This window comes from Orussus abietinus, unplaced genomic scaffold, assembly GCF_000612105.2.
Source record: "Orussus abietinus isolate OABI.00-Male unplaced genomic scaffold, Oabi_2.0 scaffold3, whole genome shotgun sequence".
NCBI lineage: Eukaryota > Metazoa > Arthropoda > Insecta > Hymenoptera > Orussidae > Orussus > Orussus abietinus.
The window spans coordinates 3,287,010-3,310,600 of record NW_019395984.1 but is presented as its reverse complement, the minus strand read 5'-3'; the positions used below and the strand labels follow the sequence as shown (position 1 = coordinate 3,310,600).

The following is a 23,591-nucleotide window of genomic DNA, read 5'->3' as shown; positions in this document are numbered from 1 at the left end:
TGAACGGACAAAGACAACGGAGAAATTCCCCGGCACTGATCTCACGGTCCCCGGATATCTGGGGGACTTTTTGGGCCCGGCGAGAACGGACCCAATAAACTCTGCCGATGGACCAGGACGAGGACTGCTGAAAGGATTTGGGTGAGAGTCCAGAATTTCGGGAAATCCAGTTTATTCGTTCCATTCGCTTTATTTATTTTCGAGTTCCCGAGGGGCCCAACTGGACACAGGGCCCATTTGGGAGAGATCGGGCCCGGATTTCAGTAATTAACCGGGAGTCTTGAAGGGACATCCAGTTAACGCGGCTTTCCGAGATAATAGAGCGTATCCGACTGCCTCTGGGCCTTAGGGCCCGGAGTCGGACATCCTGGACGCTTTTGGACGTCCCTTTTGTCTCTCCCTCGTCAGTCGGGTCCCGAGACGGACGACTCCGGCCGTGGGACCCAAACTCCTCGGCCCTCTCTCTCTCTCTCTCTCTCTCTCTCTCTCTCTCTCTCTCTCTCTCTTTGGCTGGGACCTTCCCTCGCGAGGGCCTTACCTTAAATCACGGATATTTCGTGAAACGGGGGGCAGGGGGCCCGACTCACGCACACGTACTCGGAGAAACTACGAGGGGCAGTTCAACGCTAACGTTCCGATAAGATAGGGCCCCGGGATGCTGGGCTCGGACCATTTCGGCCGGGTCCTGACACTTTCGGACAGTCCCCACGTTTCCCCCCGAAAAACATCCGCCGGGAACGACCATTGGCTTCCCGAGGAACTTTTACGGGAAACGTTATCTACTCAGGTGAGAAACACTTGCTTTTACAGATTTACCTAAATCTCCAATAGACGTATCGGGATTGGGAATAATAGCGCTATTAACCTCCTTAAATTCTCAGGGAAAGAAAAATTGAAAAAAAAAAGAGAATTGCCAGAAATTTTTTTCCCTTCTTTATTTTGACACCTTTCCTTTTTTTTCCAGCGACGTGTAAATCTGTAGGTTGAGTCCCAACAATGGAGAATCCTTCTTTCGAGCCCACTCTCGCGTCCTGTTATTCTCGGTAATAACTCGTCGGAATAAGCGCAATTTTGCTCGAATTGCCGCGAGGGCGGCTGCCGGGAATTAGGCTGGATTAAGAGAGAAACGACGAGCAATCCGTCGAAGCGACTCCGGGCCCAATCAGCGACAAAAGTCAATTATCGGAGAGCCCGGACTTATAGCTTGTCGGATTGGCACTATCTGACGCGGTGACGCCGCCGTTAATTGAGCAATGGCCGCGGTTAAATAAACCGCTCTCCATAGCGACGCCGGGACGCTCAATACCGGCGTTCATTAGCGTTTCCCGTCGGTATTTACAGTGCGCGTGTATTTTTTCTTCCCCGGTGCATCTTGAAACTGCAAATAATCCCCAGCATCCTTAAAAGGAAAGGAATAAAAAGACAGAACCTAAGATTAAATATAATTGCAATAAATCCTATGAGGGTTTTTAGGGATAATCAATTAGCCTAAATGGGGTTCTATCCAAAAAGTTGAAGAGGTCGTCGCCAGGTTGGCTAGCGTTCGTTAACGCATTCCTTTAATGTCCTTCCGCAGGTATTTACTGCACTCTTCGTTGCAGTATTTACAGCATGCACTTCTTCGTCATTCGCGGTATCCCACGCCATTAAAAATGACGAGGAGGAGGATAGCTTTGAATGGATATACAATTTCCGGGAGATATTTCGAGATTTGGAATTTTTGGTCACTCCGAGAACGGCGCGGAGGGGCAGGGGAAGTGGAAGGTCGTCGCGACGCCTGGAGAGGTCTTCGAAGCGAGCGAGGCGAGCTTTCGGGACGGGAGACGATCGGCCGTGTAATTTAATTTAAGTTACGAGCCAGCCCGATAGCGGGCAAAGAGCCACAAATCAATTAGTGCGCCTCGTTCTTTTGGGGTGATAGTGATAGCGACGGTGCAGCGACGGCGCTGTAAACATCTTTACTGCGCGATAACCGTAGCCGCTGTCCTCGTCGCCAGTTCCTATTCACATGCGGCTTATCTCGCTACCATTTTGTACTCTAGATTATTTCGCCGCGGGTGCGACCGCGCTTTCCGCCGACCGGCGACGAAAGTCCATCGGCGACTTCGGTGCCGACTGGCGTCGAGGAAGGGCTCCCAAAAGTCGCGGCATTCCTGCTAAAATGAAAAATCAATATCCCAGGAAATGTAAGCCCGAATAAAGAATCCTAAGTAGAAATTTGCAACATTGTTTTCTGATTTAAGGGATGCGAAGGTGTCGGTGCGAGTTCCAGGGTGAGTTCCACTTTCTTCGGGCAGGCAAGGAAGGGCAGTTGGATCGGTGAAATACTGGCGGTAATCTGGCGTAAGTTAGCGGGGGTATCCCACGGAGAGGAGCCGGAGCGTCCGGCGGGGCATGATGCATCACCCACGTGGTGTGCCCGGTATATTAGTCACCGGGAATACCAACTGCCGGGCCAAATTGAGTCTTTGCCATAAAGTAAGCCATAAAGGGAAAGAAGGGGAAATGCGTCACGGGACAGGAGGGCGACCGGCTAAAAGAAAGAGAGCCGGACTGCTCGGGGGGCCCTCCCCCCGAGCGCGAGCGCGAAGACATTCAAATTTATGGTAATGCCTTCTTGCCCGGCGCGGGGTTATCAATATTGTTATTATGCTTATCGGCCGGGGGAGGAGTTTTCATAAACCGGGAGAAACCAATAAATAAACCCCCTCGCGGACGAACACCTACCGCGAGCCAACAACGCGCTCTCGCTCCGCCGCGGAGCGCACTTTAATCCGGTAATGCGTCAAGCCGGGGCCCAATCGATTTATAGGGAGTTAAACATATTTTATGAATGCCCCAACAAGCGCGTAACCTCTTACTCGCGTCCCAGGGTAAACTCCCGTTTGCACCTTCCCGCTTCCCCCATTCCGCCCCGACTTATCAATTTCGAATAACCCCCGGTATCGATGCACCTTCACTCGCGCCCGGAATTAAGGGACTCTCTATTCTAAACATCGGGATACACCCATCGTGACTGCATATTTAGTCGCACCCAAAATTAAGGAATTCTCTGTTATAAAAATCGAATTCAAGTACGATAGTTCCTCTCGAGTCTGGATGCACCTGGGGTGCAGGAAGCACCCCACGCACGCGTAACGGATGAAATAAGGGCGCTGTTTCGGGGCTTGGGAGAAGGTGGAGGAAGGGTTCTCCCGATCCTCCGAAAAGTTTCACTTCGGACTTGGAACGGGGCCTTGGGCCCGTGAGGGGAGTGGAAGGGTTATGACTTTATTGCAGCGAGCAGAGCCGCGGGATACTCGCCTCTCGACCCGCGCCCTTTGTCTTAGCGGATCGTTGCGGCCTCCGGGATATCCTTTCTTGCCCAATTTATAGTTGTTAGGGTTTAGGATCGGCAATATAATCCTGGCACTCGTGCAGGGGCTCCGTCGAAGTCACCGGGTCGAGGCGTCGAGAGTCTCGATATCTCGCGCGGTGTCGGGAAAAGTCGACGTCGTCGGGACCATTTTTCTCCTACTCCGAGGTGGAAGTCAGGGTCGATGGGAATGGCACTTTCGCGGTGGACTATCGGCCTCGTTTTAGTTAAAAGACGTTTCAGGAGGGCGATGGGAACACTGGCCATTCGGCTTCTGACTGCGACCCTCTACCATTAAGGGCTACCCATCATTACCGCGAATAAGGCCCCGTGGAAGCCGCTGCAATTGATTTTAACGCTGCGTGTAAAGCAACCTCGGAGGGCCAATAAAAGGAGCCGAGGGAACCCTCGCATGAGGACCCCTGATCTCCGCAAAGTACGAACTGCCGCCCCCAGAGCCACTGGGAATTTCCGTTTGATCGTCTTATTGCCCCCTTTCCCCCGTTTTATTTCCCCGCTTAGTTATTCCTCTCGCGGATTTTATGGAGTTCTCCGGGAATACATGCCACCGCCAAAGGCGCCTTCCTGCCATTGGTCGCTGCCGATGCCTCGGTATAATCGGGCCCCGGTTATAAGGGATGGTTAGGACTAAATTGTTCACAATTTAAGGTAGCCCGATCCGGGATGCTCATTTCTTTGGCCCCCTTTTTTTGCTTTAGAAATAATAGAGTGGGATGCTCGTTCCTTTATTTATTTGTCCGGACTCCCGGTTCTTACGGGGAAGCTGCAGGACGAATGAAATTCAGGGTCTCTCCTCCCGGCCGGGAGGGACTTCTTAATTATGCGAGGGTCATCGGACCTGGACGGTGAGATTGGGAAAATTCAACCGATGGAATTTACGGAGTCTCCCAGATTTACGGAATGTAAGGAGACCGGTCGTTTCTTTATCCAAATGATAATATTCATATTTCCATTGATTTATTCGGCCCCTCAGCGAGCGGGACTCCCGGTCAACCCGCAGGACGTCGAATGAAATTCAGGAACCCCGTTTTCGCCGGGGAAGGACCTCTGTCCTTAAATCTCTCCGGGTCCTCGGAACCGGCACGGCCGGAGAATTTACAGCAAGGCAGAGACGCCGTTGCAAAGAAGTTGCCGAATGTTGCAACCGGTCGCCGGTGGGATTTTATTTCCCCGATTGAATATGCAAATGACCGCCGAGAGGAATCAACGCCTATGGCCATTGTTCCTGACGGGCGAGCGGTTCCTCGTGTAATCCGACTATTCGCTGGCATTGTCATGGCGCGTTCAAAAAGCAGAGGTCCATCCTGGAATGTCAGGGCTCCGATGTCCTGCCCGATGTTTATGCATCTACGTGCGAGGACTGGCCGATTTTGAGTGGTCATTTTGCAATTCCTCGCCCCGGGGCGAGATCGATGCATCCAATGACCACATCGGCGGAATCCGATATTTCCCGTATTCCGAAAAATCCTCCCAAAAACGTCTCGTCCTTGTCACCCTATCCGAAGATATTCGAAGGGAGAGGACAGTGACATCCGACTCGGGTACAACGTAATAGTCTCCTTTTTAATATAATATGAATCCATAATGGTAGTAGACAATAATAATATAATAATAATAGCGATATCGATATTAATAATAATATAATAATAATAGATATATTTATCCATATTCACATTGATAACTATTTACAGGAAATTAATTTACAGTCGTGATTCCCGCGTGGATAACCAAACGGAGGGCCTAGGCACGCGCAGGGTATTGTCCCGTGCCATGTATATATATATATGTATATGTATATCGTGTAATGTGTATTCACAACAATTAGCACAGTGCAAGGATTGCAGTACGCTGTTTCGGGTACGGTTATCACTCCCTTCCCCTGTGACTCTCCCACCCCCTGCGCAGGCGCACTTCACCCTCGCAATGCGACGTATGTCGTATAATTATGTACATGTAATTATGAACATCGTGCAACATATGCGCGTGTCAACGAATGCACCGAGCACCGACCGTCTTAGTAAGAGTATACGTAGCGATACTTTTTTCCTCCCCTTTATATCACAGATATATATAAATAAATTGTATATCTCCGGTTAGTCCTTCCTTTTCCCTCCTCTAATTATCATTCCTCTTCCTCGTGCCGGTCTCTCTTTACAGGACAATGTACAATCTTCGATGACCCTTCGACCCGCCCGAGCTGCAAAATGGGGTGCGATTTCTTTCCGGACTCTTCAAGGATGCGCCGATGGAAGAGTTGAATTACTTGTCAGGAGTGGCTTAAAAAAATATTTTCAATAATTTTGAGGCTTTCCAGTAGCTCCTCCTAGCCCCTCCTTTTATTTCTCCCTCCCACGATAGACGAATTCCGTATAAAAAAATATCCAAAATTCGGGACTGCTAGATGAGGGGTGAATTCAGTTTCCAGGTGCAGCGTTTTCTCCGGGATATGCAAATTAAGATCCCAGAAGGCAAGAGGAAAGGACGCGTTTCGTCGTTTTCTCTTCTTCATTTTCCGACGTTCTTGATAGGAAAATCGCCCTCCGAAAGGGCTGATTGTGCAATGGAGCGATAACGGCGCGAGCGGTCTGCCGCGGAATTTATTTCGGGTAACCCGCGGCCCATTTGCGGCCCTGCGGAATTAAATCGTCGAAAAGCACGGCTGGCTCGTGCTGCATTCTGTAGCCGGGATGTGAAATTCGAAACGGGTCTCCTCCTATGCCGAACGAAGAGAGTGCCACGATCGCTCGAGGTCCGATCGATTCGCTCGCGAACTTAATCGTGTACGCGCCCTCGTGCCGCACGGCAACCTATATATACATATATAATCGATCGGGCTATTTATATCTATATATCTTCATTTGTATTTATATTTATGTATATATTTATATATATGCACGACGGGAGGAGCGAGGACCTCGAGACGCCCCGATCCCATCACCGACTTGAGATAACCCCAAATTGTAACCAAAGTAAATATTCTAAATATTTAAAAAAATGACCAATATTATTGAATCTTCTTTTCCAGTAATAGGGAGCGGTTGTAGCGATGATTTGGAAGATTCTAGGGGTTCTTATGATACTTTTAATCAACGATCTCTGGGGATCGGGCGGTCTCGAGGGGCTCAGCCTGCTGCGAGCGCATCCCATCTCGCGAGTCCTGATAAGGACGGCTCGGCGTACTTACGACTCTACGGCCTAAAATACGTTAATATTCATCCACTGCGATAATCAATCGGGTTAATCGTAATCGGTTACTCTAAAGTCGTAGCTCGTTATCCTAACAGGTAGGTAGGTAGGTTATGGGGCCGCGAGGAGGATGCGAGCCCCGCGTTGTCAGTGGGTCCTTGTCATAAGGTGCTTATCAGGGGCTCGCGCGTCCTCGGGCCTTCGCAGCTGCGAATCGCACGGTGCTATTTGCACATTGCCCGGTTTAGTTCTCTTCCTCCTGGGCTCGGTGTCCAACCGGAGTTCCCAGTCCTCGCTCTGGGAGCCAGCAGACCGGAGGAAGCGAAAAGGAGAAAGTGGCATACTCCCCTTCCTGATCCTGGAGGAGGTCCAGATCCAGGGACGCGAGGTTCCGGATTCCCGAGGACCCCGAAATCCCAGCCCAGATCCTCGGCAAGTTCTTCGGCTTTCCTAGCCTGGGCTACTCGCAGGGGACGTTTTCAGGGACTCCTGGACTCCCAAGGCCCTCGGGTCCTTCGGGATCTCCAGGACCTCCGGCAACCTTCGGAACTCTACCGCTCGATGCTGCCATCTCAGCATCCGTAGAATCTGGAACAGGAAATTGCAGAACTCCCGTCACAAGATGCTGCGTGGACAGATATGGTTCCCATGTTTTAAATGCGTATTTCTTGGGGTTTATATTCTTTTTTCAATTCTTTTCTTTTTCAAAGTACTTGTACGTGGCTTTATTGGTGGAGTTACATAATACGACCCGGCGTGACGTGGCGGGAACAATTATCGAAGTTTCGTGAAATTTCAATGAAATCGCGATTTAACGTGCTCGTCCCCTGCAGTTTTCCCGTAATAGCGCGGCTCACGGTGTTCGGGGATAAAGACTGGTCCGATTATGTATGTATATGCGAGCGCTGGGAACAGCATCAGGCTGCGTCGATGATTGCAGGGCAGCCTTAAACGGGATGCATGCAGGGCATTTCGCTGCAACACGCGTACGCAGCTTGTAAATCTCGGGCATGAAGGGCCGCGCGTGGTCGGATTTTTCTCGGGGCCTTGTCGCGAAATTCGGGGCCCGCCTTCAATTTCCGGGGAACGGTGCCCCCGAAATTAAATCTCTCCCCCTGAAGAAAAGAAATATCCAAAATTCCGGGAGGGGCTCCGACTTTTCGGCCACTCGATCGGGCAATCCCCGACGTAAATGGCGGATGATGGATTTGGGGAAAAAATCCCCGATGAATAATACACCGTTGGAAAATACGGGGCACTGTTTAGGGCGAGATTCCGCGCGGCGGAATAAATGTAAAAATTCTATCGGAATTCGATTGAGCGTTCGGCTCCCCTGGAGGGGAGGTCGAAGAGGAGACTGGTTCGATTATGTATGTATATGCGGCGGATGAGAAGACCATCGGCTATGATGATTGCAGGGCGGCCTTAAGGAGGCTGCCGAGAGCAAGGCCTGGAACACGCGTGCAAAGATCGTAAATCTCCGGCGTGAAGGACCGCGCGTGGTAGCCTTAAATCTCGGGGCTGGATCGATGGAAATCGACGCGATTAAATTCCTCGTTAATTTCGAGATAGACCCTCGCCCCCGTGTCCGTTTTCAAAATGCCCTTCCGAGTTCCACATACAAAATATATATATATGAAATACCATATTCCCCCCTCAATTAAACCTTAGCACATACGGAAATACCCCGAGAAGAGAAAAATGACATTTTTCAAAGAATAATTATTTGATTCAAATATACTGGGAAAAATAGAATCTTTTTTCTTTCTCAGAGTATGAACTACTATATTAAATAACAATCATTATTACCGATAATTGGAATTATTGATTAGGTTTCATGTTTGCCAGTACAGTGGGATAGTGATCGGGGTATGGAAGGGTAATTCGATGGTTTACGTGGGATCGGTGTAAGGCTGGATAAAAGTTTGTCTTTTTCCCCTATTATCGGTTTGCAGTGGAGACAATCCGGAGATCGAAGCCTAGTCCGATGGTTTATGCATGCGATCGACGTAACGATGGAGGGCCAGCCTTAAGGGGGCTGTCTAGAGGGAAAAAGTGCAGCGAAAGGGCGCGCTTAGCTCGTAAATCTCCGGCATGAAGGAGCGCGCGTGGTCGGCCGATTAATTTTTAAGGCCCGATTCTCACGTCGTTGGAAATCCACGGTTCGCCTTAATTTTCAATCGGTCGTGTCGCGAGACCCGTCGTTGGTTGAGAACGGCCGAGAACGGTGATTATCGTGGCGCGACACCGCCAATTACCGCGCGGCGACAACCGAACCAGTGCGAGCCAATGGGGACCGGTTTGAAGGACGACGCGGAAACACTTTGTCGCTAATATCGGCCTGTCTCTTTTTCTTCCCGCTTGTCGGGCCATAATCGCTTTTTCTCCGTCTTTCTCCTGCCCCCCGTGCGGTCGAGCGCGCGACACTAGTCGGACCTCCAGGGAATCCTACTAATGGCCATTTGTCCTCGTTCGAAGTCGCTCGCGCCGAAGCCGCGACTCGAATCCAGACGTCACCGGTAACACCTCCGCCTGTCACATTGGGGAGAAACGTCGATTTCCCGAGGAGAAGTCTCGCCAAATAAGCGACAAGCGTCGCTAAGTACAGAGAAAATGAGCAGGAGCCTGCCAAAGGATACCCCGAGCGCCGTCTCCGCCCTTCTCGCGAAAACGCGGTTTTCCACCGCACGAGTGATCGGGACGAGGAAACGCCTCCAGTAAAACTTGTTCCCCATGGTGGATGGAACAACTTTCGCAGGATTGGTTTTTTTCATCCGAGGGATCCTTCGTGCCGAAAATCGCATTTGTCCGGGCAGTCGTGCGGCGTTCGAATTAACGCGGCGGAATAAGGCGCGCCGAGGAGGCCCCAGCGTGCGGACTCATCGGTCTCGATGTACGCGATGGAACGCGAAAAAGTGGCCCAGGGACGCTGCAAAAGAAATATGCGGGCCGGCCAATTAATTAATTTTGCAGGCCTTCGATTCCGGATCGCCTGCCGATGCGGTCGGCGCGGCTCTTTCTCCTCTCCCCCCTTTTCCCTGTCATTCCCGTCGACGCGAACACGTTTTAATCTCCATTTTCAATCCGGGCCGACGCGTGTACCGAGGAGTAAGTACTTATTATCGCCGCCGATTCGCAATTACGCCGGCAGACGCGGGCGCGATGGACCGGTTTCTCGAAACGAACGGGAAACTTTGTCGCTAATGTCTTACGTCGCGCCGGCGCGGCCGCCATCTTGGTTCTGGCGTTCCCCCGAAGGCGCCGAAGAAAGAGCGTCTACCAAAGATTCAAATACCGCCACCCTGCTGAGAAATATTGTCTTAAGAACATGAAAAGGAATCCTTCGAACACAGTTTCTGGTAATTCAACCGAGGGTTTCACTTTCTTCGGTGCATCTTTCTCTGCACCGTCCCAGGCGGCATTCACGATGGCGGCCGGTTCGGCAGCCTATCTCGCCGATTAATTCGCGGCGTCTCGCCGATAACCCCCCGTACAACCTCTCCAGGTTCTCCCAGCGATCTCGATTTCAATATGGCGTATTGGGCACCCGATGGAGCGAGATATCGGCGGTAATCGAGCGCGATACCTGGCCATGGAATGGTACGGATACTCATCGATATCCGGCTGACCACGCCGGATCGATCGAAAACCAGAAACGGAGAAATCTAAATCTCTAAACCTATCCCAACGCTCTCAAAAATAGTCCCGACCGGTACGAACGAAATTCCAGGACCAAATCTACCTCCCAAGGATATTAAAATCAATGTTACATACTTCATCCCAAAGCAACCCATTACAAAGGGACATCTCGGCCTATTTCGATCTAAAAGATATGAGCCCGATTCATGGAATACTTTAATTAAAATTAAAATTAATCCTGATTTTTGTCTGACGCCGTTAAAAAGACGGTCGAAGAGAGGCTTCCCCGAGTTCCCCCGTTTCAGGAACGTCCGGGAACCGGAGGCCGGTTCCAAGAGCCGGGAACCGAGTTCGCGGAATCCTCGATCGGACGAAACGCGGATCCCGATCGAGGCGATCGGGGTATCTATAGGGAAGACGGCGGATCGATTCCCGAGTATCGATCCAGCTCGGCGTGTGGGTGATCTGCATGGCGAGGGTCGAAGCAGGGGGGGAGAAGGTTCCGGGGACTCGGAATATTCATCGGGACGAGATCCATGAATATGGCCGAACTGGTCGGCTATTTATTCGACGGCCGGCCGTAATATGGCGAAAGGTCGCACTCGTCGAGTCGCGGATCGATCGCGAGGAATATATTGGAAGCGATCCTCGGGCTCTGGCGGGGCTCTATTTTTTTTCCCTTTTTATTTTTCGCCCCCCTTTTTGGCCTTTCCCCCCTCGCTCCCCTCCGAATAGCGGGAATGCCACTTCGGGAACCAGGAACCTCCCAGCCCGATTGGCCGGCGCGAATTTCGCTCGTCGTTTCGCCAAATTTCACGGGGCGTCCCTTTTTGCCCGATTCCATCCATCAACCTGCGCGCAAAGAGCGATACGGTTGCGCTCACGGCCGCCAATTGCGATACGAGCTTTTCGGGTTTTAATCGGATTCAATCGACGCCCCGATCGGCCCCGCGGGAATCGAGACAAATGGAACGCCGCCCGGAAACGACGTCATTCGCCGGCGCGGCGGACGGCGGAAAATTCCCGGCACATGCGGATATCACCAGGTTTCCGCATTTGGTTCCGCTCGAGACCTCCGGATTCCCGGGTTAACGGAAAATTCGTGAAAGAGGGAAGGCTTCTGGGTAGGACTTTTTTAGAGGGGCCGAAAATTCCTGGTGGACGCGTCATCGGGGCCTTCGATGGCCTCCACTTTTTGGCGAGGCGGAAAGAAAAATAGAAATCCGAAACGGCGGGAATTTTTGGGTTATCGGGCCCTCGGTATCTCGGGGCGACTCAGGAATCCGACATCGGATGCACAAGGACAAAGGATAATGCCGAATTCTCCGGGGTCCTGGATCCCCAAAACGGGGCCTCCTCGCGGGCGATCGGCCGCGTCCGAAAAGGACCCGCCGATGTGGCAAGGGTCCTCCGGAACTCGGTGATCACGGCAGGATTTATCGAATTGGCACCTAACCGGGCCAGGGCCCAAAGGACGTCGGGAGATGAATGCCCAAAGGCGAGGAACGAGGTGTAAATATAGGAGGTGCGAGCCCAGCATCCCCGGCCCAGCTGGGATGCAACATTGTAACGGGCCCCTGTCCTTTCCCCCGTCAATAAAATATCATTGATGCAATTAACTCCCGCAACAGGCAACGGAATACATCGACTCGGCGCACGATTAATCAAGTTTGGCCTCCGAGATCAGTAGTGAGTACCGCGGTATCTCGGCTTTTCTGTGAACTTTTAATATCGAGGGTACCTCGATTTCAGGTATTTCGGGGGCCAGGTTGGCCTAGGGGACCTGGAACTCGAGCCGCGAGAGGCATCGAGGAGAGGAGAGGAGGATGAATTTCGAAGGGCGGAGAGCAAGGCGTAAATATCGTCGAAGGCGCGAGAGGGTTCGGGCCCAGCTGGGCCCGTCGAGATCGGAGCTCTTACCTTCCCCGTCCATAATGGCAATTAAATATCCCCAGGCTAATTGGCAATTACCACGGCGTCGAGGGTTACTTTTTCAGGCGGGCATGGTAGCCACTGCCTTCTGCCAGGTCGGGCCAATCTACCTGCCCGGCAGATCGGCCGGATGGCTGCGACGACGGAGACGGAGGGAGCGAGAGGGAGGACGGTCAGGTTTTCGGTACCGGTGTCGGGGTATAGGTATATGGGTGCCTAAGTGGTATTATAAGCGTTAGCCACGGACTAGACCGGAGAGGCGAACCCGAGGAGAGGCGGAGAGGGCAGGAGAGCCGAGGTGACGACAGCGAAAACTAGTTTATTTGGGACGCGGCTATAAATTAGGATCAGATCGCCACCAGATAAGGGCATCCTGCTAACACCCGGGCCCCGACGACGTCCCGACGCGCCCGCCGTCCTTAGATCCGTCCGGTGGCCGGCGGACCGCGGCTTTCCACCGTGGCCTTCGCTTGCCACGGGACCTAATCCGAACTCCTGGCTGGACGGAGGTCCTTCGCGGCCGAGTCGGGATGAGTTTCCTCGGGGCTCTTTAACGACCCGGTCCCTCGCCGGCGGGAGTGCCGACTTCCCTGGGGATCCTGCTAGGGTGGAGGGTACTTCCACGGGGTCATAGGTGAGTGGGGCCGGGATTTCGGGGGAAAGAGGCCGTAACCGAGACGCCCGCTGGGAAGGGAACGACGTCTGCGGTCCCAGAACCCGGGGAGCCGCGACGGAGCCCGCAAATGTACATCCCAACCCTCGGGACCTACTGCGGATCATCCCTGGTCCAGCTCGAAAACCGACGTCAAATCTGCCCCACCATCTCGAGTTAAGGACGATGCAAGGCCTTTTCGGCCTCCTCTTCGAGGTGCCTCGAGGGCGCCAGTCCGACAAGGCGTTTCCAGACTCGTGAAAGTCGCCGTCCACTGGTCGTCTGGGAGGTTTCGCGTCACCCGAACCTTGAGGACACCACCCAGTGGGACAATTCCCGTGACGTTCGGCGAAAAGAGAGCAGGAAAGCCGCGAGTGACCAGTCGGGCCCGTTAGTGGGACAGATCGAGCAGTACCCGAGTGCCGAGTAGTCGAGCGAGTGGAGGGCGCGAGTAGGTAGGAGAAAGAAAGGGCAGAGAAGAGAGAGGGACGTAGAAAAAGAAGCTAGAGGCCGGGGAGAGAGAGGGGGCCTCACAGGCCCAGGGGGCCAGGCAGAGGCCAGAGCGAGAGGGAGCGACCGACGGCGAGAACCCGCGGTGATTCCATTCACCGATTGAAATCTTCGTCCATTTGTCACTGTCAAGCAGGTGGCGATAGCCTCTCCCTCTCTCTCTCTCTCTCTCTCTCCCTCGTTCCCTCCCTGAGGACTGCCCACACGCTACTCAATACCCGGTGCCATTATTATTTCGACGCGGGACCCGACTAACGACCAGTCAACTCGCCGGATATTAATTCCTTATCGATTGTCCTAAGGTGTCCGAGTGAAACTCGGGCCCGCCGAGAGGAAACGAGAGGCCGATAGGGAGGGACCGGTACCGTGAGCTCTCCTGCAGAAGATCGCAGGGCCCCAGGCAAGATCGTGATCGGACAAGGCCGTACCGTTGCTCGGGATCGACTCGTTCTCCGGTATGCTTCGGATAACTTTTTCCCCCTCGCGGGATCGACACCGCAAGATCAGTTCGAGATCCCGGATCGACGCGATGCCGGGGCCTGGAGGGCCGACGAGGCCCAAGCCGAGCTGAAGCTGACGGGACTCTACCCGAACGCTACGCTAGAACCCATCTACGACCTAATCTAGACCAATGCGAAATGTCCCCGTCCAGATCCCCTTAATCTAGGGCAACGACGTCTCGCGTGTACCCGATTGTCCTGGAGAAACCAGTGGGATGGACTTTCTGGTCCATCCAAGACGTCGCGGTAAAAGTACGAGAGCAAGGAGCGGGGCAGAAGCGACAGTGGGGAAAACTGGTCGAAAGGTAGGCGACAACTTTCTCCGGTGTCGGACTCATCGCCGGAGAACTGGCGCGATGTCCTCGAGTCCCCGTTATCGGGTGTCTCTGGCACCTACTTATCGTAATCAGAAAAGGGAACTAACCTTTCGAGTAAGGGCGATTCCCCGTGGGACCCTGGACCCCGTCTTAAACCGGCGACACGAAGCCACTGCTCATCGTCTGGGACCTGCAACAGATTGGACAACGTCAGAATTACGGCCCTTCGGGGTGCAGGATGGCCTCTAAGAGGAGGGGCCAACAGGGAAGATCCGAGTACCCTGGGATGCACTCCATGAAACCCTGGAAGACGCCGTGAACCTACCCTTTGTAGAAGGGTTTGAACGCCGTGGTGGCCTCCGTGGGCGGCAGGTTGGCAGTGGTCTGCTGATGGCCGATGGAGTTCTGCGGGACGGGGGAGAAGTCCTTATGGGGCGAGTTCTGGAGCCTGGAGGAGAAGCCGTTGCTGGCGGAGCCGGCGCTGGAGGAGAGATAGCCGCCGTTGTGGTTGCCGGAGGCATAGTGCGCGGAGCCGTTATTGGTGGCGTTGCTGCCACCAGGGATATACGCCCCAGGAGGAGCCTGGATCACCCCGTTGGGGGTGGCCACCTTCATGTTCGGCGGGGTTTGCGGCGGCGTATCCGTCCCAACCTCTGGAAACCCCGCCGCCGCCGAGGAGGCATTGGACGAGGATCCGGACGAGTTGGGATTGTAGTGTAGCTGTCCACCGGAGGACGACGACAGGAAGCCTCCGTACCTGGTGGCCGCGCTGGAGTAGGGAGCGGTGGCCCCCGAGGACGGACTCATGGACGCGGAAGATGGCAGGGCGAAGGACCCCAGGCTACCACCACCGGAACCTAGCCAGGGCTGCTGCGAGTGGTGGTGGCCCTGGCTCCCCAGGTGATGCTGCTGCTGACCGTAGTGCTGATGGTGAGGGTACTGCTGATGATGGGGATGACTCGGCGGAGGCGGCGTCTTGCAGGCTGCGGTGTCCGCCAGGGACCAGATCTTCGGCTTGGTGGCCGGGATGGGCACCCCACCGGCGCTGCAATCCGACTTGATGGCCTCGTCTTTGAGGTGGTCCTCGGCTCCGTAACCCTGGTGGTGGTGATGCTGCATCGAGTGGTGGAACGGGTGCTCGCCCCGCCGTGGGTCCTCCTCGAGGTCGAGGTCGTCCTCGTCCTCCAGGTCCTTCTCGTGCTGCAGATGCTCCGCCTTGACGTGCCTCATCGGCTCTGCGAACAGGAGACGAGAGACGCTGCGGTTAGATGTCACCGGTTAGGACGGGTTTCGGGCTTATGGGTTTTGGGTTTCGCCGCCACGCGGCCGCGGCGCGTCCATGGCGGCCGAGTCCGGTGTTTTCGGGAACTCACTTCGCGGCCACTCCTGCCGGGGCCCCGAACCTCGGCCGGCGACCACTCCCTGCGGCCTCCAGGCTGCGTGGCCCTAGGGAGTCGCGACTCCCCGAGGTGAAGCCACCGCTCGAGACCGTCTCGAGCCCTGCGCGTCGACGCAGATTCGATACGTGTCGGACGGTCCACGAAGAGAGCAGCCCTTCCCGACGCGTCGAGGGTGGCTCGTCCGGCTCTTCGGCAATATTGCCGTTAATGGTTTATAGTCCCTGGTGTGAAAGTGAGACGCAAGGACGCGTGTCATCGTGGGGTTCCAGGGAGAGAGGCGGAGATCCCTTGCGAGGTGGCTGGAGAGAGAGGGCCTCCCCGTCCGCCCTTATACAGTTAAGCTGTAAGGGATGCTGTGAAAAAAGGGAGCGAAGCCTGCAACCACTTTGGGGCGCGAGAGATTTCATCCTACCCTCGGGTGGTGAATCCTCCCTCTCCGGTTCCTCCTCGCCCTGCTCTTCACCCCGTCTCGCCCCCACCCCGAGAACCGCGTCGCTCCCTCTCGCTTCTCTCTTGGGGCACTCCGCGAGCCGACAGGGCCGTCTGCCGCACAGCCATCCAGCCATTCAGTCAGGGGCGAGAATTTCATTAAGAGGTTCGAATGAGTCGGCAAGAGGGTTTACTTGATGGCTCGTCAAGCGATAATTCCCAGGCCGGATAGGGACCCTAGCCACGGAGAGTTTAGGTTTAGGGCGGCACGCGCACCCCCTTATAAAGGGAGCCTTATGGCCCAACCAAACAGATACTGCCGCCGAGTCCACAAGTGGCTCTTTAACTTCTGACCCTCTTTCATCGGGCGTTAATCGCGTAATCTGCGCTGGCCGCCCGCGGAACCGTCCCAGGATCTCGGCTCCGGACGACACCTGCACCCTCCTCCAGGTACGGGCTCGTTGTTCCCAAGATCCTGTTATTAATATTCCTGGAACCGCTGATCTTCGCATTCCGAGTCTAACGAGTAAGATCACCCTTCCGGTACGTAACCACGCCTTCCATTTCCACGTACGTTTCCACGCAAGATCCCAGAATTCCACGCGAGGTCGCAGTATCGAAACGAGTGGTCGTTTATCGGGGCTTGGAACCCTTTCCGGGGACGCGTTTACGCGCGGCGGGCACTTACGTATCCGTTAACCTAAACCCGCGTATATCCGAGTAACGAACCGATATTGGCCAATGTGCGGCGCGGTAATGGTGGCCATAGGAGGGTCCGTACCATTCGTCTCGCCGCGGGCGCCGATACATCACCGTACCTCGAACAGTGCCGCATCTATATACGCACACACCGAAGGGGGTTGCCGAGGTCGTGTGGTCCTGGACGCGGCGTGGTGGGTGCTGGCCACGTCCGTGGACCCGCACACCTACATGGACCCCGTGCCACACGGAGAGTACATGGGCTCTGCGGATGGCTACTCGGCCCGGCCGCACCCTCCTCTGCCCATCCCGGGTACACCCATGCCGGATACCCACAGCGTGCGGCGGACCATCGTCCACCACCGGGGGACCCAACCCAGGGACCATTAATCTCCGAGCGCGCGCCAACCCGCAACCCGTCACTGTGTTTACCCACATGTGAACCATTATGTCCGCCTCTGCGATAGCTGCGAGGATTCGCGGGAATCTCGCCTACCTTTGGACTCCTAGGTGGAATCAAGTGGGAACTAGGGTGGATGCGCGAGAAAGGTTGAGGGCCATGGATGGTGGTATTTTGGGAAGGGGACTTCTGAGGTCAGTTTCTACGATCAGGGTGTGATGGTTTGATGCGTTCGACCGTTTCCTGGTTCGGGTGGCAAGGGCGGTGTGGGGACGCGAGGCGGGATCCTTTTGGAGGTCGATCTTGCGGGATGGAGAGGAGGTCTCGAGGTTTAGTTCCGGCTAGATCGCGATAAAACGCCTGGCCCAATATCTCGGGGAGAAAAATGCCCGGTGACCACTCCGGTCCACCGCCTAGGGACCATCAATCTCTGGGCGCGCGCCAGCCCGCAACCCGTCACTCCGTTTACCCACACGTGGACCATTATGTCCGCCTCCGCGATAGCCCTCGGACTCACGGGGGAGTTCCTAGTGACTGAGTGGCTAGGGTTCGATTTTCGAGGAGTCGACACTTCGTAGAGTCCCCTCGTTGAGCCTGCCTCCCGCCTCGCGTGGGCATTCACGTCGGACCGCGAATTCGACAATTCTTGATCATTTTCATAATTTTCATAATTTTCATTTTGATAAGTTTCCCTATTTTGACGCGTCTCCTTACCGTTGTCGTCGAGTCCTCTCCTGGCCTCGTCGCCGACCCTCTCGGTCCGGTTGTCGGAGCTCAGATCGTCCTTGTCCTTGTTGTCCTCGGAGTCCGTCAGGACCGCGTCGTCGTCGTCGTCGGTCTTATTCTTCGGCTCCCACGTCATCTTGTTCTCCTTCTTCAGCCTCCGCCTCGCGTTGGCGAACCAGGTGGACACCTGAGTCAGCGTCATCTTGGTGATGATCGCCAGCATGATCTTCTCGCCCTTCGTGGGGTAGGGGTTCTTCTTGTGCTCGTTCAGCCACGCCTTCAGGGTGGCCGTCGACTCCCTCGTCGCGTTTTTCCTCCGGGCCGCGAGGTCGTAGCCGGCCCCGTACCTACAATTAATCATGGTATCGTCATCATCACCACCACCGAGAATCCAGGAAACCATAAAACGGTCCTGACCATACCGTCAAAAAAATTGGCCTTAAATATTCAACTCTACTCTTTACTACGCTGAGAAAAAGAAATGTCATTTAATCAAAGAAATATTTCGTCAATTCAAAGAATAATTCTTTGACGCGAATAAATTCCGATAAATTGGAGGAAACATTTCTTCAGAATTGCGACGCGATTTAAACCCTGAGTAAGTAGATTTAGTCAAAGGGGCGAATTTCTCGATTATTTCTGCGACTCCCTAAATTCGACAGGCTTTCGGGGGTCACCCCTTTCCGGGTCGGCCCCACCCACAATTCCACCCACTCGGTCGGCGCAGTCGCGGCTTCCTAAAACCTGGCATCCCTTCTCCTGGCGTCGTACAACACCCTCCTGGTGACATCCTACTAGGGCGAGGGTGATACGGCAAATATATACAGGGGAATAAAGCCCCCAGCGGCGGCGTGATTCCATCCAGGCTGCACTCACTCGCCGTAATGGCGATCCGATCGATCCCTCCTGAGTGTATTATATACCTACTCGGGGCGAAAAAAAATACCTACCGTCGATCCATTGCCCAGGGGGGTCTCGCGCAAAGTATCCCCCGACTTTTTCCGCGGGAGACCAGACTTTCCTGGGAGGGAAAAAGAGAAGGCGGATTCCGCCGGGGCGAGTTGGCCCCCGGACAATTTCCGATCCCCCGGGGGGCGCACTTGGGAAACTAACGGCTTCATTCGATATACACCGCTCCGGAATAAATTATCATATATACATGATATTAAATTTCGAGGGCCTATATTAACCCGTAAAAAAGGGGGAAATTAAATTCCGGTCTCCGTTTTCGAAAGCTCCCGCCGATCTCTCGGCTTCGGACGGACGGACGCTTTTCACGGCAATTTTGTCTATTGCGTTAGAAAATTAAGTGAAGTCTCTCGGAATTTCGAGTTTTCCTGGTTTTCCCTCGGTGGTGAAATTACTGTATCGCGTATTCTGGGGTGTTACGGTGACGGTTGGTCGGTATATCGACTTCAGGGTCCATCTGGGAGATGGGTAGTGTTGCTAGACGGGATGGAAAGATCTCAATTTCCGGGATGCCCCCGCCGACAATGGATTCTCGAAAACCGGAAGGGTCGGGGGTAGGGGGATGAAATCGTTCGGAAAATCGAGTCCCGGTTGTCGGGAATCGAGTTAACTCGCGGGAACGATTGCGATTAAGTTTAGGCAACTTTCACCCCGGGGCGGAACGCCGACGAGAAAGTCCCGGATTCCTGCTGATGACTGCCTGGAATAAGCGAGGAGGGGGCCGCGGGGAGGGCGAAAAAAGGAGAGGAAGAGAAACCGAGGCGGAAGATGGGAGTCGAGAAGAAGGCGGTTTCACCCTCTATTAAACCCCCTTAGACAAGGGAAAGGCGGCCGCTCTAGGCTCCCGTCTTCCTTCGCCAATAAAAGCGCGCGGAATACCCTCGGCAAAAAAGAGCCGGGCCTCGAGAGCACGCCGAGCAAGGGAATTGATTGCCGCCATTGTGTTTCACCATGAGAATTACCCGCAAGAACCCCATAAAGAATGTCCTGCCCCGCGGAGGCGAGACCGGCCGTCCTTTGAACGCGGACGCGCCGGTTAATAATGCATATCTCTCCGGATCCTCATTCATTGACATCGACTTTTTACCCCCAGACAAAAGCCGAACCTCATCTGCAAGATTTCATGGAGGACCTTCGGGGAAAAATTGCAAGAATTATTTTCCAGGTAATTTCGGAATAACGAGTGAACCCGAGTCGAAAATTCTGCCCTTCTCTAAGTCTGCGTTCAAGTATGATTTCTTTTGGTCCTGTTTCACTTTTTAAAGTCCTCTTCCTTTCTACCTTTTACGTCCTATTTTACTCGAGAAAACGCTATTTTAGGCAAAGAAGTAGAGGAAATTGAGATATCTGCCATTTTTAAGATCAAAAGCAGGAACTCAGAAATACCAAAGTATCTCGTTTTTATATTCAGTTAAGACCAATTGAAGGTCCTGTAGGATAATCTCTCTCTTGGACACGCATCTAGGAAGCTTCAGTTAATCGGAGATTTCCTCTGGAGGTGACAAGTCCCTCAGGGACCGATGCCGAAGACTCGTTCCCGCCCTTCCTGGTCGGGCGCAATGACGTCTTCGGTTCACCCGAGGGACAACTCCGGTGTGCAATTTTCGCTGCAACATTGCAGCACGTAATGCGGGTCGGTTTGATTTTTCCTTTCCTGGTTATAAACCGCCTGGCGGATCGCACGGTCCTCCGCACCGCATTCCCCGGACGAGGCCGCAAATTTTACAACGAACGGCTGTAAAACGGAGTCTCCCTCCCGGGGGTGCAACAATTCTCGCAATGCCCCGGCACCGGGTGCAATAACGTCGGTGGCCCATCCTCGGAGAAACCCGATTTGCATAACCGACGTTGCGTGCCGACTGCGGAATCGAGGCGATTATTGCACCGCGTTCGCGGTGCCGGTGCGCGTTCTTCGGGGCCCTCTTCCTCTTGGAGAACGCGTGCCCCGATGCCGATCGCCAGCGGGACCTCTTCAAGGGGATTTCGATTTAATTCCATTTTATTCCCCCCGAGTTACCGGTTCCGCCGGTCGGAGGAACCGCACGAAACCCAACGATCCGTGGAAATAAGCCGGACGAAAACCGAAGGCGCGTGGAAGCCCGATCAAGATGGACCCTGAAGAGTCCCAAAGAGTACCCGGCCTCTCTCGGAACACCTCAAAACTCCCCTCAAGAATGAAACGTCTCTCAAAACCGTGAATTCGAGTCCCACCCTGAAAAGCACCTCGAGCCGATATGCGGCCCACGTTCCGCAATAGTTGCCCGTTGCGGAATGTCATAATCGGCCGGAAACGCGTGGCATGACGGGAAGGGATATGTTAGACACTGCAATAACGATAGGGCAGAGCTGGCCGGCGATACCAGCGGCCTCTTCAGCGACTCATTACGGGCTTTGCATATGGCGGCGTCAACCTCGAAAGGTTAACCAATATTGGCAGAACGCGCGTAATTACGTCCCCGTAGCTTCAATAGTTACGCCCGCCCGGACGTGCAAACATATCCACCTACGGCATCGTGTGCACATGCACCGTGCTGCACCCGCCCTCGCCGATGCACACGTCGGTGCATCTCCTATCTGCATCCTACATTGCATCGCGAGCGCTCATTTCGCGAGGAAACCGCGTGCCCGGTATTGCGCCACGCCGATGCATCTCCGTGGTAATTTTCGGCGGGTCTGACTGGGATTTCCGGGTAATTCCTGTGAATGCACCGTGAAAACGCTCCGGGATGCGCTTTATCTGGATTTCACGGGCGAAACGCACCCTGGATTCCCGGGGTCGAGTTTTCTGTCGCGGTCGAAGGATAAATCGCGTCTTTCCACTGCCTTTCTCCGTAAAAGAAAAAAAGTTCCGAAATGGGAGAAATATTTATCATTCGCGAGTCTTTCTACGAGGTGCATCGCGAGGAGCGACGCGTGGAAGCCGCGTGCAATATCCACCCAGCGAATGAAGAGATGTCGGAGGTAATTACACGAGGCTGTGGTGATTAATCTCCGGGGTAATAAGTTCAATTTGGATACCTCGGAGTGTTCACAGAGATCGACGTGGATGGATTTGAGAGATGTCGAGGGAATCGGTCTCGATGCACCGAGCTGGGTGCATCAAGGAGGCGTCTTTGGGATCTTCGAGGAGGCCGAGGACGGGGCAGGAAAATGGTACCTGACGAGATTACTGGAGGAAAGGGGGTGGACAAACTTTCGAGGATCCGATGGAGGGTGGTTTAGGCAGTCAAAGTCCCGAGAGTCAAGGTGGCGGAAACGGCGAGGATCGGTGGAAGCCTGGACTTTGCGGGGAGTCAGGACGAGGGTCCTTCTCGGAGATTTGATTCGAAGCCGAGGACCAGCACTGGAAGGGGGGTTGAAAACCGAGGCAGGGTTTGAAGAGGACACGGGGAAAGTGAAAAGGAAAACGAGAGGGTGCCATTCCCTCGTCGCGAGGGGTGGCCGGGAGCAAATCGAGGGGTTTTCCTGGAGGAATGGCGGCCCAGCTTTACAGGATCCCCAACTGCATCCACGAACCGTCTGCAGAGACACCGAAAGCTCCCGAAAATTTATCCCACCCCCAATCCTGGTGGATGGCGGGATAAAAGGGGTTGCCCCCAAAATAGCCACCCCCGCACCCAGCTCGTGACATCTTCCACCCGTCATCTCATCCCAAAAATCAGGTCCCTGTCTGGAGTCCAAGAAAAAGCGCAAACCGAAATCCACCCTCCCATTTAATCCTCCCTCTTGCTGAAAATAAAAATTCACCCTTCGGTCCCGAATTCCATTGCCCCGGATCCAAGAGGTGGACGGTCCGGGGAACAATGGCGGAAGAGCTCGTCACTCCAGGGGTGCGACCTGGCAGGGGTGTCGGGTCCTCCGCGGGACGGTCGGTCGTATTATTAAGCAAGTAAATTAATAGCGGCTCGTAAAGGCCGGGGTTCGGGACATAAGGGGTGAGTCGGAAGGGTGGACTCCATAATAAACAATGCCTATGGGGTGGCGTAGGCGTAGGTGTGCGCGGCCGGGCGCTGGAGGCCCGAGGGAGGCTCGAGGGAGGCGCGGGGTGAGGAAGAGAGAGAACACCACCCTCCACCCGGCCGGGGCGCGGGGGCGAGAGAGAGAGGGAGAGAGAGAGAGGGAGGGGGGCCGAAGCGTAGGAACGTGCAGACACACGAGGGTTGCTAAGCAAAGCAAGTAAAGCACCTGTGGGAGCCGGCTCGTGGGGCGGCGGTCGGAGGTGGTCGTAGGTGGCCGGAGGTGGGTACACCCGAGGGTAGGTAGGGAGCAGAGAGTAGAGAGTAGCAGAGGGCTGGCGAGGCAAACCCCGGGAGGAAGCCAATCAATAAACTCACTCGCTCTCCTATAGAGAGGGAGCGGGAGCGAGATGGAGAGAGATAAAGAGAGGGAGCGAGCGACGGGGAGCGAGGTGCAGGGGTGGGGACCTACTCTTGCACTCGTATTGCCTACCAACCTAGGACCGAACGGGCGAAGCCTCCATTATGTACGCCCACTCGGGTCTCAACTGCCTACAGCCATTTTGTACGTCGTCCTGTTGTCCGGGTTCATCCCTGATTCGACAAGACTCGGCCGGACGTCGCCTCGGGATCGCCGGGAACTCGGGCCCCGCAGGGGCGGAGGGAGGCGGCGAGGATAGAAGACGCCGACGGCGGCGTCTCCGGCCCCGTCGCGGTTGGCGCTTGGATACAGGCTTTTTGCGGTTAGCTCAAGGAGAAATCATCCGCCGTGGTCCCTGTGTGGGACCCGACCGGGAAAGTGATGCCGCGTGAGGGAATATGGCCGCCCGACGGGGCGAGGCGAGGCTCGGATTCCCTTTCCGGTCTTGGTCGAGACGATTCCGGTCTTGCATTGGACGT

The 23,591-nt window shown here is 54.6% G+C and overlaps 1 protein-coding gene across 2 annotated transcripts in view; it reads right to left on the bottom strand.

The window, feature by feature from the left end:
* Positions 1-5,070: 5,070 nt before the first annotated feature.
* Positions 5,071-23,591, bottom strand: part of LOC105699229 (homeobox protein araucan) — a 34,797-nt gene continuing 16,276 nt past the window's right edge. Inside the window, exons 4-7 of one of the 2 annotated variants that reach the window (XM_012424075.1) lie at positions 17,755-18,113; positions 14,438-15,347; positions 14,220-14,302; positions 5,071-7,150 (exon numbers count right to left, since the gene is read on the bottom strand). In XM_012424075.1, the coding sequence (XP_012279498.1) occupies positions 14,263-14,302; positions 14,438-15,347; positions 17,755-18,113 (1,309 nt within the window). In that variant the 3' untranslated portion in view covers positions 5,071-7,150; positions 14,220-14,262. Of the gene's footprint in view, positions 7,151-13,483; positions 14,303-14,437; positions 15,348-17,754; positions 18,114-23,591 lie in introns of those variants that run through there. The other variant, XM_023433918.1, reaches the window with a different exon arrangement.